The 15733-nt window shown below is 38.6% G+C and overlaps 1 protein-coding gene across 1 annotated transcript in view; it reads left to right on the forward strand.

Annotated features, from left to right (window-relative positions):
- Positions 1-10980, forward strand: part of PAPPA (pappalysin 1) — a 267563-nt gene extending 256583 nt beyond the window's left edge. Inside the window, exon 22 of the mRNA XM_051979518.1 lies at positions 10557-10980. Within this exon, the coding sequence (XP_051835478.1) occupies positions 10557-10664 (108 nt within the window). The 3' untranslated portion in view covers positions 10665-10980. The remainder of the gene's footprint in view (positions 1-10556) is intronic.
- Positions 10981-15733: the final 4753 nt, after the last annotated feature.

Genomic DNA, 15733 nt, shown 5'->3' on the forward strand with positions numbered 1-15733 from the left:
TGCTAAGAAGATTTTTTTTTTCATTTTCTTCTGATTTTGCAGCCATATTCTAGAGAACTGAGGTTATTAGAAACCTAAATTCCAAATAAATGGAATTTTAATCAATTGTTAAACCTGTGTCCCCTCAAAAAACCCTCAATATTCAGTTCTAGTTTAAAACCACTTTATATTTACCTGGGTTTCATAGATTGAAAAAAAAATAAACACCAAATAAAACCAAAATCATTTGTATAAGGGGCAGCAGTGAAGAAGAGAGAACATCAAAACATAAAAGTTTCAAGATGAGGTGAACCAGGAAGAAGAGATCTTCTTTTTTTAATTTATTATTTTATTTTTTTTTACCAGTTACATATAAAAACAAAGTATAACATTCATTTTTAAAACTTTATATTCCAAATTTTCTCCCTCCCTCCCCAAACTATTCATTGAGAAGGCAAGCAATTCACTATAGATTTTATATATATGTATTCATGCAAAACATTTCCATAAAGGTAATGTTATAATTAAAATATAACCCACCCCAAATAAAAAAGAAACCCTCAGGAAAAATAAAGTCTAAAAAAAAGGAGTGATTCAGTCTGTATTCAGACACCAAAAGTTCTTTCTCTGGGAATAAATAGCATTCAGAAAGAAGAGCTCTGAGAGTGGTACTATGGAGTAGTGACAAAAACATTGGATTTCCTGGATTATAAATTGGGTTTCCAGGTTCCAGTCTTGGTTCTGCTAGTTATTGCTTTTTGTGAGATTAGGTATTTTTTCTTATCTATAAAATGAGGGAGTTATACTTGGGAATGGCTCATTGTATCTTTGGGTCTTGGTATCTCTTTGATTCTAATTAAGATTTTATGAAAAGAAAATGTACTGACCAGGTAACAGGACTTTGCAAGGAAAAGAATTCTATTTATTATTGTAATGTTCTAGATTCTAACCTTGAGACTGAAGATGTTACATAGTATTGCCATTCTTGGAAGTCAAAATGGACGTGGTACCCTTTTCTTATTCCCTTTATAGAAGTTCCTTTAAGATACTAGACTCCATTTGTAACCTATTGTTTTAAAGAGGCCATTAGTATGTGGGCAATTCCATTTAGTCAGTCAGCAAGTGTTTATTAAGTACCTAATTTGTATTGCATTGTGTCAAGTGAGAGCAAGGGGAGAAGAAAGAAAGAAGGGCATAAAAAGGTCCTTTCTGAAAGGTTCACAATATTAAGGGCAATGCAACATGCAAATGACTATGCACAAACAAGATATATACGAGATAAATTGGAAATAATTAACAGAAGAAAGATATTACTATTAAAGAGGATTGGTAAGGGCTTATTATAGAAGATGGGGTTTTAGTTGGGACTTATAGGAAGCTAGGAGGCAGAGGTGAGGAGGGAAAGAATTTCAAACATCAGGGACAACAAGTAAAAATGCCTAGATTCTAGAGATTCTCTTGTATGAGGAAATCTTGTATAAGCAAGATGAACAATAACTCTATATTGAAGGGTACAAACAAACAATGGTGGGAAGATGGTCCTGGACTAAGTGTGCTAATGGCTTTGCACATAGAGTGTGGTGTTCAGAGATGGGCATAAAGCTGATGTTCTCAACTGTCCCTAGAAAGAGCTCTCATCACTGTCATTCTCCCAGGACATAAGCAGTGTCTAAGGATGCTCCAATCAAGTACCCAGTGATCCGAGAGAACATGGGTACAGTCCTGAAGAAATAGCTTTGAGAATTTTAGGAACATATCCCACGGTAATTGGAAAGTTCTTCCTTAGTTCATTAGGGGTTGGCATATAACATTGACATTACCCTTTTTTTTTTTTTTTTTGATCTCCTGGCATTCTGAAAAGTTAGAACATGATTCCATGAAATCTTGTTTCTCTTCTCATCTTCAGAAGATTGTAAAAGGTTCAGGATGTACCTTGTCTTTTAGCTAGAGGCTGTGTGGATCAAGTAAAGTTGTTTGGTGATTGTACATCTTGGTATAGTGGAAAGAGTTCTGTCAAAAGATTCAGAAGACATGTGTTTAAGACCCACCTCTACTTCTTAGTAGACATCTGACCTTAGGCAAATAATTTTATGTGGGTTCAGTTTCCTTATGCATAAAATAAAAGAGTTAGATAACCTCTAAGCTTCCTTCCAGTTCTAGCATTATGTGATTCTGTGATTTTTTTTTCTAAATTATTGAGTACCTAATATGAATTAGGTGTCATGCTCAGTGGAAGATTTATAAAGATTAGGGGGGGAAATCACTTCTGCCTCAGGGAAATTATATACAGGGGTGGAAGTGGGGATGGAGTATTATGACATCAATAATTGTATAATGAGATAGAATTCAATAAAAGAAAATGAAATCTCTATATAAGGTTTTATAAGAACATTATAAATTATTAGAACATAAGTGGTCATGGAATTTCAGGCATGGATCTCAGAGGTCACCTCTTTCAGCTGAGGTCACCTTATTCAACCTGTAAATGAGCAGGAATCTTTTCTACAACATCCTTGAAATGTGTCTATTCACCTTCCAAAGAGTCATGTGACAAGTGATCTCTTTGGTCCCTTCCAACTCCAATCATGTTGCTCTTGAAGCTCTAGGAGTTAGTTTCATGTGGCAGTGATGGGATAGAGATATGAACATGTTAGGTTCTTCTAAACAAGGTTTGGACTTTAATATAAATAATAAGTTTTTGAGCCTTTAGTGCCTTGGGTGGGATCTAGAGACATATTGACCTGGCACATCTTATTGCCCCCAGACAAGGGATTTCTTTTTAGACAAAAGGGTAAATTAAAAGCAGCAAGCAGCAGCCACCACTGTGTTGGCTTAGGAGACATCCTTGGGTTCCAAAAAGCCCAGCTATCCCATGGCACAGCTCTCCCAAGAAGAGGGTTCCCAAATGGCATTTGCTCAAGAACTCAGTGACCTCCAGGCCCTTACATGCTGGGGGATCTGACCACGATTGCCCCTCCTCCAAGTAGCAGGGTATTTCCCTGCAGCCCTGGGGTGGTCTATCATGCTATTAAATCTTGGGTAATTATTTCAACTAATTGCATTCATGTTTTCACAATCAGTAGCAGGGAGATGGGAAGTGCAGCTGATTGCTGAGCAGCAGAGTAATGTGGCTTTTGTACTCTGTGCGGTTTGGCAACCATCTTTGGCTCATTGCAGGCCCAGAACTCTCAGACTCTGAAACTCCAGAAGGAATGCTGGCAGAGGCATGAGTGGTGTCAAGGTGATGGAGCTCTCCAAAGATACTGAGATTGTCATGCTACCACCTGTCACTGGTTTTACAAATCCTTCAATATCCTCCTTCCTCCTCCTTAGACATCATTATATATGTTGGAAGTTTGCCTCTTATACACTATAGGGAGTCACCTCTCAGCTTCTGCTCACTGGGAAGAATTAAAATGAAATGCTGCCTGGATCTTCTAAAGCACAGAAGTCATCCCAGTCCAATGGGCTTCTTCCAGCTTTAGAGAGTTCCCCTTAAAACTATGCTTGAACACTCTTCTTGATTTTATGTCTTTAGGACTCTAAGGATGATGTTCATGAGGTTTCTCCTAATCCTTGGATCAAATGCTGAATCCATAGCCATGAGTTAATTCTGCCTCTTCCTCAAACCTGATGTTCCAAATAGGGAATACTATATTCCCCAGTCCTCTGTTTCTCTTAACCATCAACTTTCAAGATTTTTTTCTAGGACCTTTGAAGTCCTCAGTTTAACCTAATATGACCTATTGGCTCTTGGAATTCTATTTTTTTTTTTAATTTATGAGAATCATTCTTATACTAAGAAGCCAAGAAAAGAAAAATTCTTTCTGTCTTCCTGCACCCTCCCCCTCCTCAAGTGATCCATCAGCATTTACCTGAGAAGGATGTCAAATGAAAGGAAATTAAGTGAGAACTCCCTGCCCTGACCTGCCTTAGTTATCTTGATACAGCCTTTGCATTCAGAAGATGATACACACTGAAGCACAGGCACAGACTGTGGAAGGGGGGAGTGAGTTGTTATTCATACTTTCAGAGTTGTTCACATCAGGGAAGTTTTGAAAATGCTTTGACAGCAATCTCCAGACATGCTCCTTCCCAGCATGTGGTCCTCTTCCCTCATCACCTTCCTCCCCCTCTACTATTACTTGTTCTGCAGACTGCCTTGTGCTTCTGGAAACTTGGAATTGACTGGATGGTACCAGAGGGGTTCCAGAATGATTCAAGCCAAAATTCAGAGGGCTACAGAGTAGAGCGGCCAGAGTTGTTTACTACTGTCAATTTTGGCATCTTACTTCTCTTTACTGATTGTGATCATTGCATTTTTGAAATCCTGTGGCATTTCCTTCATACTCCCAGATGTGGAGGGTGAGCTTAGACTAATGTCTAAGAAGACCGATGGCTCTCTTCTTTGAAAATCATTGGCTTTTGCTATATTTTTGTTCTTCTTTTCTCAGAATAAAGTCCTTACTTTATTGGGATCCTAGAATAATACTGACTAATATTAACATAGCTCTTTAAGATTTACAAAGGTATCTCCCCAAGAAATACCTTCAGAGGGAGATTGTCCCTTATTGGTATGCCCATTTTTCAAATCAAGAAATTGAGGCTGAATTTGTGGATATGAGCAAGTCACTTTTGCTTTTCCCCATTCTTAAATTCCACCATCCATCTCATTATGGCAAAATATGGCGCTGGGGATTAGCACCCAATTACAAAAATGTCTTGTCCAAAATTAAACTTGAAAAGTTTTTCTGCATTATCAAATAAGGGGAAGAGTTTAACTAAAATAAATCCTTTCCAAGGGTTTATATTTTTTAAATTAAAGTTTAATTGTGGATTTTTAAAAATTCAGTTATTTTAGTTTGCTTAATTTTTTGAATAAAAAATAATAGCCTTTAAGACCTTTCAATTTACATACTATATTCACATATAATTTCCTGCTTATAAATGGTTAAAGGAGGTAGAGCTTTCTTCGAGCCAGAGCAAAGGATAACAGGTTAATAGTATATCTTAGAAACCCTGGTATCTATAGAATATTAAAAACGACTTTGAAGAAAGCTTCTAGCATATTGGGAAGATCCTTAATGAAGGATTTTTGTGGGAATTTTATCAAGAATTACACAGGCTGAGAAAACATGGATTATTCCTCATACCATTGGAGGAAATGGGATCACATATCTACTGATGTATAAAACCTACATGAATATAAGGTATTGTCTAATTCAGTCTTTTAATTTTACAGTTGAGGAAATTGAGCTCCAGAGAGTTTAAGCATTTTGTGCAAAGTTATACATGCAATAGTTGGCAGAATTAAGATTCAAACCCAGATCTTCTGATTCAAAATACACTATTTTTTTTTCTAATATTCTACTTAAAGGTCATCTATCACTTATCTTACAGATGTGCAAAATGAAGAGAAGGGTTAAAGAATTTTTTCAGCAATACACAGCTAGCAAATGGCAGTATCTTGACTGACATTGCTCCTGACTTATATTTGGATGCTGTCTCTACTAAAAGGTGGTGCTGTTATATTCTAGACATTTGAATATGGTGTTAGCATCCTAATCAGTATTTGACTGTGCAAATCTTTTTCACCCCTGCCTTAATTCTTGACAAGGAAAAGCAGCCCTTTTTTTTTTTTTTCATATTCCCCAGCTGTGAAAGAATATTTCCCAGAGCTGCAGTGAGGCAGTGTTCTTTAGGGTTCATAGACTGTGAGTGCTAGAAAAGCACCCTATTGGAAGAAATGATGATACAACTAGGGGAACTGACTTGTGTGGGTTCAAAAACATACATAAAATCTTCCATTCCAATGAGAGGATGATAAGTTCATAAATTTTAGAAATTAGAAGAAATCTTAGAGGCCACTTTTCATTAAAGTGGAAACTGAGGCACAGAGCAGTTATATAGTCAGCAAATGTCTTACAACAGGATTTGGATTCAACTCTTCATAACTTTAAATGCAGTGTTCTTTCTCCAAAATCACGTTATCCCGCAAGTAGCATTCTGTCAAGAGGCAGCTTCTTTTCCTTGTATATCTCCAACCTCTTCTCTGCTTGTTGTTCACAAGATCTGTAATGCCCTTCCATTCTTTAAAAGTTATTTTACCTTCAAGTCACCATCTAGTTCAAGTCCCACTTCTTCCATGAAGCCTTCCTTGATTGTCTTAGGGATAAGGCTAGAACTCAAGTCTTCTGAATCCCATCCCATTGCTCCTTGCAGTCTTTATACTTTTCTCAATATGATAGTTTCAGTGAAGCTGAAAATTGTGAAAATCTCGGAAGAGCTGAAGTTATACATGCAATAAAGCCCACTGGATTCTGCAAACTTATATAAGAAGAAAAGATATCTTTAATGTCACTAGCCTATAGTTTCCTTTGTGGTTTTATGTGTTTCATTACACATTTAAAGCATTCTTTTGAAGAGGAGGAGGATATAGGCTTTGCTAGAATGCCGAATGGGGAATCCATGCTACAAAAAGAAGTTAAGAAGCCCTGCTGCAGAAGAAATCCTGGAAAACTTCCAGTCAAATTAGAAGAATTGCCAGATGTCGGCAGTATTTCATTAAGGGTTGAATGGGGACATGGTAGTTTAGTGTTGACTCAAAGGTAGATGTTACCTACTAACATTCAGGTCTTTAAAATGGTTGCAAGCTTTGGAGTCACTTCAGAATTACAATTGTATGCCTTTTGAGGTAGAATATAAGCTCATTCAGGGAAGGCACCAGGTTTTGTTTTAGCTTTGAATCCCCACTGCTTGCACATATTAGTAAAATATGATGGTTTGGCTTGAGGTTGCTTCCAGCTCAGTGGCCTGTGACTCAGTGTTCTCGTGCCTATTTTCTCTCTCTACTCCTCCACTCCCAAGGTTGTTATCTGCCTGCTGGAGTCTGAATCAGAATCCTGCCCTTACCTGTTTCACAATAGCAGCCAAGACCTTCTGAGTTCAGAATTCTGTTGATCAGGCTGCATTCCTGAATTGATTACACAGGTTGAGGAGTCAGCCCTTACATGTATTTCAGTTGGAGAAACTGCAGCTCTTGAACTCAGACTTGGTCAATAAAGGGGGAAGAAAAAGCCTTTGCCTAAAAAATTAATTAGCTTTTACTCAAACAGCTCTTGCAGGAAGTGCATCTTCCCTCTCTAGCCTCCATTACCTCCAGATTCAGGAAGAGTTTTGTAAAGTTTGGCAAGAATCTCAAAATTTAAACCCAACTCCACTTACACCTAAATTTGGGGAAAAGGGTTGAATATGTTTATTGAAGAGGCAGCAAGGAGTATGGGGGGCAGGGAGGAAAGCTTGCCTTAGATCATGTGGCTTTACTTTTAAGCTTCAGGGTCTTCAGCAACAATACAGAAATAATAATGCCTACCCTACATATCTTATGTGGTTTCTTCAAGGTTCAAATGAGCTAACTGTGAAAAGCAATGTAAAAGCTACTTTTGTGACTTTGGATATGTCAAATAACTTCTGAACTTCAGTTTCCTCTTTTGTCAGGTGAGGAGTTAGACTAGATGGTATCCTTTCCAATTCTAAGACCTATAAACCCTCATTTTCTAATGTTTCCCTATTCCTACATCTGGCTAATTCCTCTCTCCCTACTTTGTCATGGAAATTTCTTTCACCTACTCTTCAAGTCACCTTGCTCTCAAGTCACTATCAAGTTCATCAAACTTCTTCCCTAACTACTCTGGAAGACAGAAGTTCTCTCTACCTTCCAAATACCTTGTTGTTGCTACAACACTTTGTCCTTGCTCTAGCATTTATTTAAACATACAATGTATTTCTATTTAGCCTTTCATATAAGATTGGCCTTCTCAACCTCTTAATTAGACTGTAAACTCAGAAGGCAGGAAACGTGTCTTGTATTTCATTCTCTTGACATCCTTTTTCAGGTTAATAATATTGCCTTGCACCAAACCATAATACATGCTCGATATACATTTATTCATTGGATTTAGAACTAGAAGAAAATCCAGAAAATATCCCTTCATTTAACAGATGAGGAGACCAACCCATAGAATTATGATGACTTGCTCAGGGTCACATAAGTAATTAAATTAGCAGAATTTGGTTAATTCTGAGGATTCTTGACTCCAAATCCATTGATCTTTCTACTGTACTGTGCTTGGTAAGTGAATACACTTTGGTAGCTCTTCCATCTCACCCCCAAATTAGTCAGCATCTTCTCATACTCTTTTCTGAATTTGAATGAACTGCCTTTTGTTAGAAGGTATTTTAGAAATTATCTTATTCTTATCGTTGTGCTGCTTTTTAGTCCTGTCATCCAATTGCTTTTTGTTCCATCTCCTATTCTGGAACTTCTCAGACAAACAACGCACTTCCTTGGAGACCACTTTTCAGTTGTATCTGACTCTTTGTGACCCCATTTGGGATTTTCTTGGCAAAGAGACTGAAGTGATTTTTCTTTCCTCCAACTCATTTTATAGATGAGGCATCTGAGGTGTTAACAGGGTGAAGTGACTTGCTCAGGGTCACCAGGTAGTGAGTGTCTGAGGCTGTATTTGAACTCAGGAAGGTGAGTCTTCCTGACTCCGGGCCCAGTACTCTGGGCATTATAGCACCACCAAGCTGCCCTGTCCTTGTGTGCCCTGCCCTTAATACAAAAATGAGAAAACACATTCAAAAACCAAAAAGACGGCTTTAGATCATGCAATCAAAAAGAATGTCATTGGAGAAAGAAAAGTCCTTTTTAGGACTTTATAAATATTCTCTTAATTCTTACCTAATAGTTTTCTTGACATTTGTTCTCTCTCAGTTTCCTAAAATTCCAAGTTAATAAAAAAAATACACATATCTATTGGTATGATTTAGGTTTCAAACCTAAGTTTGCTGACTCTAAATGTAGTTCTCATCCCCTTTCTCTGTGCAATGCTGCCTCTAGGGTTTCTGAGACAAGAGGAAAAAAAAAAGTTCTAATGGGAACATCAGAGACAGTGTGGACCTTGTTAGTGAAAAAGGGTCTTCCTTTTCTTAAATTTTCCTTTGGGCCAAAAGTCTAGTCAAAAGGTTTGTCCAAAGGGACCATTCCCTCTGCCATGGGGTAGCAATTTAGTTCTGCATTGCAGGGGACTTGAATGGATGGAATTAACTACTCTCTTTGCCACACTCTTTATTCTGAGTTAGGCAATAAAGTACTCTATTTGGCAATCCAAACATTCCTCAGCTTCCATCACCACATGAATGTGAAGACTCAGTCTCCCTGGGCAGACAGGCTGATGCATGTAGGAGAGGAGAGAAGCAAGGAACTAAGATGACTCCAAGCAGAGTACATTCCTAGTGTATTAGTGAAGAGGGAGCTACATCCTTATTGAACAGGAACTCCATTGAGGTGATGCATACATTGCCCAGAAATTAACTATAGGGACATGTGTTAACAGCATAAGAGAGGAGAAAAGAAGGGGGATGGAAAGAGAAAATGAATGGAGCAAGATCAAGAAAGCAGCAGATTGTTCACTGAGAAAATCTGAGCAGGTTTCAGTATTCCCCTAGAAGGAGGGGGAGGGGTGAGGTCATTAACTCCATGTGTACAGATGGGAGACACTCTTGAGAATGCACTTTGCAAATGTGGTGATGCAATAAGGTGAAATCGCCTTAAACCAGCATCTAGGCACTAAATTCAAACTTAGACCATTCAAAAGTCAAGTTTAACATTACTTTTAGACAGAGATAGACTCTCCCCACTGCTTTTTAGATGGGAGAAATGGAGACACGGAGATTTCAAATGGATTGAAAAGAGCTTAAAGATTACTTATTCCAACTCTGGTTTTTTATAGGTGGGGTACCGAGGCTTAGAGAAGGAAAGTGGTCTCCCAAGTATCCCATAGTGAGTAGTAATGCCAGAATACAAAGGCAGATCCTGTGACTTAAGTTCATTGGTTTTTTGATATTTTTTTAAATAATGCAAACTTTTCTTTTTAGACTATACTAGAATTAAAGAGATTTCTACTCTTAGGCAACTCTGCCCTCCCATCCTTGATTAGTGAGAGGAAGCCGGGTAGTGTAGTAGACAGAGAGCCGGACCTGGATTAAGAAAAACTTGAGTTCAAATTCAGCCTCAGATACTACTGAATGATTCTGGGCAAGTCTTTCAATCTCTTTCTGCCTCAGTTTCCTTACCTATACAATAAGGTTCCTAATAGCATCTACCTCAGAATCAAATGAGATAATGTTTGTAATATGCTTAACACAGTCCCTGGTATATAGTAGGTGCTGTATTAATCCTTATTCCCTTCCCCTTCTTTTTCCTTTCCTAGGCACTGATTCACACTAATTCAGTCTGTCTGTCTCTACATTCCTACCCCTATCTGAAATCACCACAACATATAAAATTCCTCCAACTCCCTCTCATCTGAGTCTTTAATGAGGAATTAAAAACTAAAACATATCCCTGACTCAGAGCATCGTGCCACCCAGACAGCAAAAGCCTTGCCTGACCCAGAGATGCTGCCAGCAGGCCTGTCACCAGCCAAAGCCTCAGCAGGCTTCACAAAGCCTATTTTCGTGGGATGAGCATCTCCACCGCTCACTTTCCTCCTTCCCTGTCTCCCCTGCAGGTGACCCCTTTTCCTATGTCCTGTGACCTACAAGGAGACTGCGCTTGCCGAGACCCAAAGGCCCAAGAGCACAGTCGAAAGGACCTCCGGGCCTATAGTCATGGCTAACAACGTATGAAGAGGAGCCAAAGACCATCCAGCCCGAAGGCAGGCTGCACAAGACACCACATCCCTTTTGGTATTGTTTTTATTGTTAGCTGCTCAACTGAATGGCCTCTCTGCACCCAGGGACCCTTAGAATTCAACCAGTCTGCCTTTAATTTTGCCCAAGAAGGACTCAAAGCTGGGGTTATGTACCAAATCGCATCATAATGACCAAACAGAACAGAGTTAAGTCCAGAAGACTTGGAAGTATTGCAATGGTGTGTGGTGTGCAGTGATGGGCCCACATAATTGGAACAGCATGTCTTGAGATGGAGATTACAGATGAGCTCTTTATCTATGATATGTATATGTGGTCTATACACATGCATATACATACATACAAATATATGCATACGTGTGTGTGTATATGTATCTGTGTGTGTATATTTATATATATACATATATTTGTATGTGTATATATAATATCCATGTGTCTGTCTCTAGAGATTAAGGAGAGAGAGAAGAAAGGATAAGACACAGTCCTCTCTGGTGCTCACTGCTGATTCTCTATGGGAGAGTTGCAGCTTTGAAACTCCTGGAGTGGTTGAGGCCACATTAGACCAATGCTGAGTGCCAAGGTATATTGTGCTCCAAGTATTGGGTAGGGGGGCATGGGTTTCATCCCGGGATAGAGGCCCTCTGAAAGCCGCATGATAGTTGGAAGGTGGAGGGGTGAATTGTCTCAGTGGGCAATGGGTGCAAGAGAAGAGGAATGGGGTACTGTCCATTCTTTCTGCTGCTGGGTACTAGTCTTCCACTTCAGAAAGAGTAGTGGACAGTCCTGGGATGAAGCTCCAGATGAGAGGTGGGAAGAGCCTTCAGCCTGGCCTGGCAGACATACTAAGCTGGCTTGGCTCCTCAGAGACTTTGGGGGTGCTTATTCCTCAAGAGAACAAAGAAGAACCAGTGGATCTTGCCCACCCCTAGAACTTGCCATTTAAGCACATCTTGCTGCTATGCCTGCTGCTACATCCCATCCGTTTCATTTCTTTATTGTGTCAGGACAGGGTTGACAACCCCCAAACAACCAAATGGTCTGCCTTAAAGCTTACCCACAGCCTGCCTTCCACTGCTCCCCACTATCTCCCCCTTAACCCCATGGCAAAAGACACTCATTAGCTTGTGTGGTGAGAGCTCACGTCCCACCTCACCTTCTGAATAGACCTTTTGGACCTAAGAGAGCAGGAGTTTTCAAGCAAAAAGACTCCAAAAACGATTTTAAGGGTCTCCAAACCAGAGTATGGAATGCTGAAGACAGTGTTAGCATTTGGGAACTGAGTGTATCAGTGTTAAATGTTCAGGAACCAGAGAAGGATTCAATTTCTGGCTAGACATTGGTCTCCAGGATTCATTTCTGCCCTGAATAAATACTTGCTAGTGGACCAGTTTCTAGGGAACAAACACAGTCCCAGAGGAGGCCAACCCCCTCTGTGTTCCATAATAATCTCACCTCAGTCAGGCTCAGTAAGACTTAAAGAGAGGATGAATCGGGAGGAGTGTTCCTCCAGCCCCCCCACAGTCCAGTTTTATCACTCTATATTCCATAGTATCTTGCCCTGAAATGAGTAGAAAGCACCATTTGTTATCTCTTTCTTATGGACTGAATCTCTAGGTTTAGAGGGTACAATTAGTTGGCATAAGTACATTAGAAGCACTTAGTCTATCTCTCATCATTTATTTCCCCACCCACAATCCCCAAATATAAATGGTTCATGGCCACTAGCACCAAATAATGTCTCTTCAGATGGGGTAGGTTAGTGTTATGGAATTAAGGTGGCTAATGACCAGTTTATATTACAAGGTTTGAAGACAAATCTCAAGAGAAATCTTAGCCTAAAGCACAGAAAAAGGAGAAACTATATGAGATCCAGTCCTTGTATAGCCTACACCCAAGTTTCTTAGCTAAAAATGTCAGGGCTAAGATTCAGAACCTGGTCACTCTGTCAGCCCCAAATGGCAGGCATCTTCAGCATAGTCTATGTTATAGGCACATTCAAACATTAAAATGAAATGGACACATCAAGCCTCCTAGTATCTGTACTCTGAGACCTAGGATCTGTGGGATGCAGGAGGTATGTGCTGCTGCTCCTTCCACATACTGCCCTCTTCCCTTTTAGCATCCATCTCCAACCTGAGACTCCTTCCATACCTTTCCATCTTGGTTTCAACCTATGGAAGGTGATGACTCTTATCAAGAGGCCACAATCCTTGAAGTGACTTTCTAATTCTATTTATAATAGTGAGACAGGCAGGGAGCAGGGGAATGAGGCAAGTATTTTGGAGGAAATCCTGCCAATCATGCCAATTTTCTCCCTCCTTTTCATCAGATGAGTGATTCTTCCAAAAGGCCAAGGAACCTTTCAGCAAAATAGCTTAACACCTGTTGAGACTTATCCTTCTGTCCTTCGAATAAGTCATTTTGTAAGGAAATTAGCTTAGGAAAGAGCTTTTTTTTTTCTTGCCAAAAATGGAGAGTGGGGGATAAGAAGAGGGTTTTTTGATGTACAGCCTTGCCCATCCTCAATTTCTGCCTAGGGCCAAAAGGCACAACTTTTGTGCAAACTTTTTGTGCAAAAGCACAGTAGAATTGGGGAGAGATTCACCTGATGATGGGATAGAAAGGCAGTATCAAACAGATTTCTCCCTGTATGTAAGAAGGGAGTAATACTCTGTTGTCTATACCACTGAATTTCAAGTTGACTGAGAAGTTCTTCAGCCTGCTCTGGATACTCAGTCCTAACTCTTGTGTAATTCTGTTAAAGTCATTTCCTATATATATTCTAAGATTTCTGAAGAGACCTCGGAAGCTTTGCTGACCATGACCAACTCTGAGATTCTGAAAAATTTGGTTTCAATCAGTGTCTGATGAAGTATTTGCTCTCTTGTTACAGGGATGACTAGCATTCTAATGCATTATGCTTTTTCTACCCTGGAAAGAATTAAGAACACCCAATGCCACATTTCAATTTTCCAACACAACCCCCCCCATTTTTGTGCCAACAGCCTTTTTGGGGTGAGGAGAAAGGAGACAATCCTTTCTGATTAGAGGAATTCATTTTGGTAAAGGGTGAAGACAGATTCATAAATGGTAAGGCTTGGTGTAAAGTGAACCTACTGTCTGTAATTCTCATCCTTAGGGCTTTGAGAGGATGTCTGAATATTCTCCCCATCTTTCTAGTCTTATTTCCTTGATCCAAGGCTGAGAAGGCTGTGGAAGATGATACTTTGAGACAGATTTCAGCTACCTCCCTTCCAGTTCCAGGAAAAAAACAAAAAACAAAAAAACAAAACAAAACAAAACAAAACAAAAAAAAAATACTTGGTTGTAACTGTCGGTTTGTTATAGGTTTTACCTGTGTTTTTTTTTTTTTAAAGAATAATAATAATAATGATAATAATAATAATAAAGTAAGCCAGTTTCTTGCTGCAATTGATTCAAGTAAGAATATATAAAAATATATGTAGTAAGAAATCTGTACAATTAGAAAGGTGAATGGAAGAGAGGGAATAAAGAGAGAAGTGGGGAAAAAAAGAAAAAAAAAGAAAAAAATTGCATGATCCAGAACCAAGAAGAGCAAAACATATTTTTATGTGTCATAAAGGAAAAGATGTATTCTGCAATCTGAGTAGTGAGTTAGACAAAATCTCATAGAGCTCCCTAGAAGAGAAAACACAGTAGAGTTTTTTAATAACACTCTCTTTTTCCTCATTCATTCTGTAGGCCCAGGAAATAAGGCAAAATTTTATCTCTTTGGTAGTATGGCTATTTATTTTGTTTTCAAGGGGGTGCTATTTTCAATTTTACAAGATCTTAAAAGAAAAAGTGTATTTGTGCTTTTTACATTATACAAAGTCTGTATTTCACTAGTATTTAACTGTGCTCTCAACACTGCACTCAGAATGACTGTGCACAGTCTGGTTTTCCCAAAATGCTGCTAAACAAAACAGGTAATACCACAAGTTTGGGTTTGGACAATCAAACCAAACCAAACTAAAATAAAATCTTTTATCTGTGTTTTATTCAAATGTTTTCCAATTCCTGAATTGAACATTTGGGCTAAAAGATAGAAAAGAGAGAAGCCAAAAGGAAGTGTAGCTCTGAAATGTGAGCACAGGAAATTAATCAGTTCTGGTTAGTTTTTGTTTGTTTGTTTGTTTGTTTTTGCTATGAACAAGTCACTTAAAAAAAAAGGAAAAAAAAAAAAACCTCTCCATGCCTCAGTTTCTCCAGCTATAAAATGGAGATAATTCTTACCTACCTCATTGCGGGGTTGTGGGGCGTTTTGGATTGAGGTTTTAAAAGCATTTTGAGATGCTTGGGGACAAAGGCATGACACATTCCAAGTATTAATCTTTGAGACCAATGAGAGGTGAGAGTGAATTCTTGCTACTTTCCGAGTTTAAAGAAAATTAAATTCCTAGTTAAAGTCACCTGGGAAAAGAGGCTTGTGTTTTAGAAGATTGAGTTTATCATCATCATCATCATCATCATCATCATCATCATTATTATTATTATTATTATTATTATTATTATTATTATATTTTTTCCTTCTGATTTTTGGCTTGTTCTCCAGCTCTGAGGTCCAATTAAAATCCAATTACTTTCTCCCATAGAAAGAATAAAAGCTGGCGGAAGTCAGCTTGTCACATTTTGAGATAAAGTGTGAGGTTGCTTCTTAGCCCAGTGGGGAGGAAACAGTATGCCAAAAGACAATTTCAGGCAACACTTCAGTTCTACAAACTGAGTTATTTGGATTTAAGATCCTTTATTTTATTTTATTTTATTTTATTGGCAGGTGGTGTCATTTAAACTATTTTCTCTAAAAAGTGAGAGGTCATACTCCTTACAAACTACAACCTACCTTCTGAGTGCAAAAAAAAAGGAGCTTAAATGAACTACACACCAGCAGTAAACAAAGGGAAATTGGAATAATTAGGAATTACATTATTGGGCCTCTGTAATCAGTTACCTGTCTGCAGATATCTATCTCTATATTGATATATATATGCACATGTATATAAATATACCTGTA

This window comes from Antechinus flavipes, chromosome 2, assembly GCF_016432865.1.
Source record: "Antechinus flavipes isolate AdamAnt ecotype Samford, QLD, Australia chromosome 2, AdamAnt_v2, whole genome shotgun sequence".
Lineage (NCBI taxonomy): Eukaryota > Metazoa > Chordata > Mammalia > Dasyuromorphia > Dasyuridae > Antechinus > Antechinus flavipes.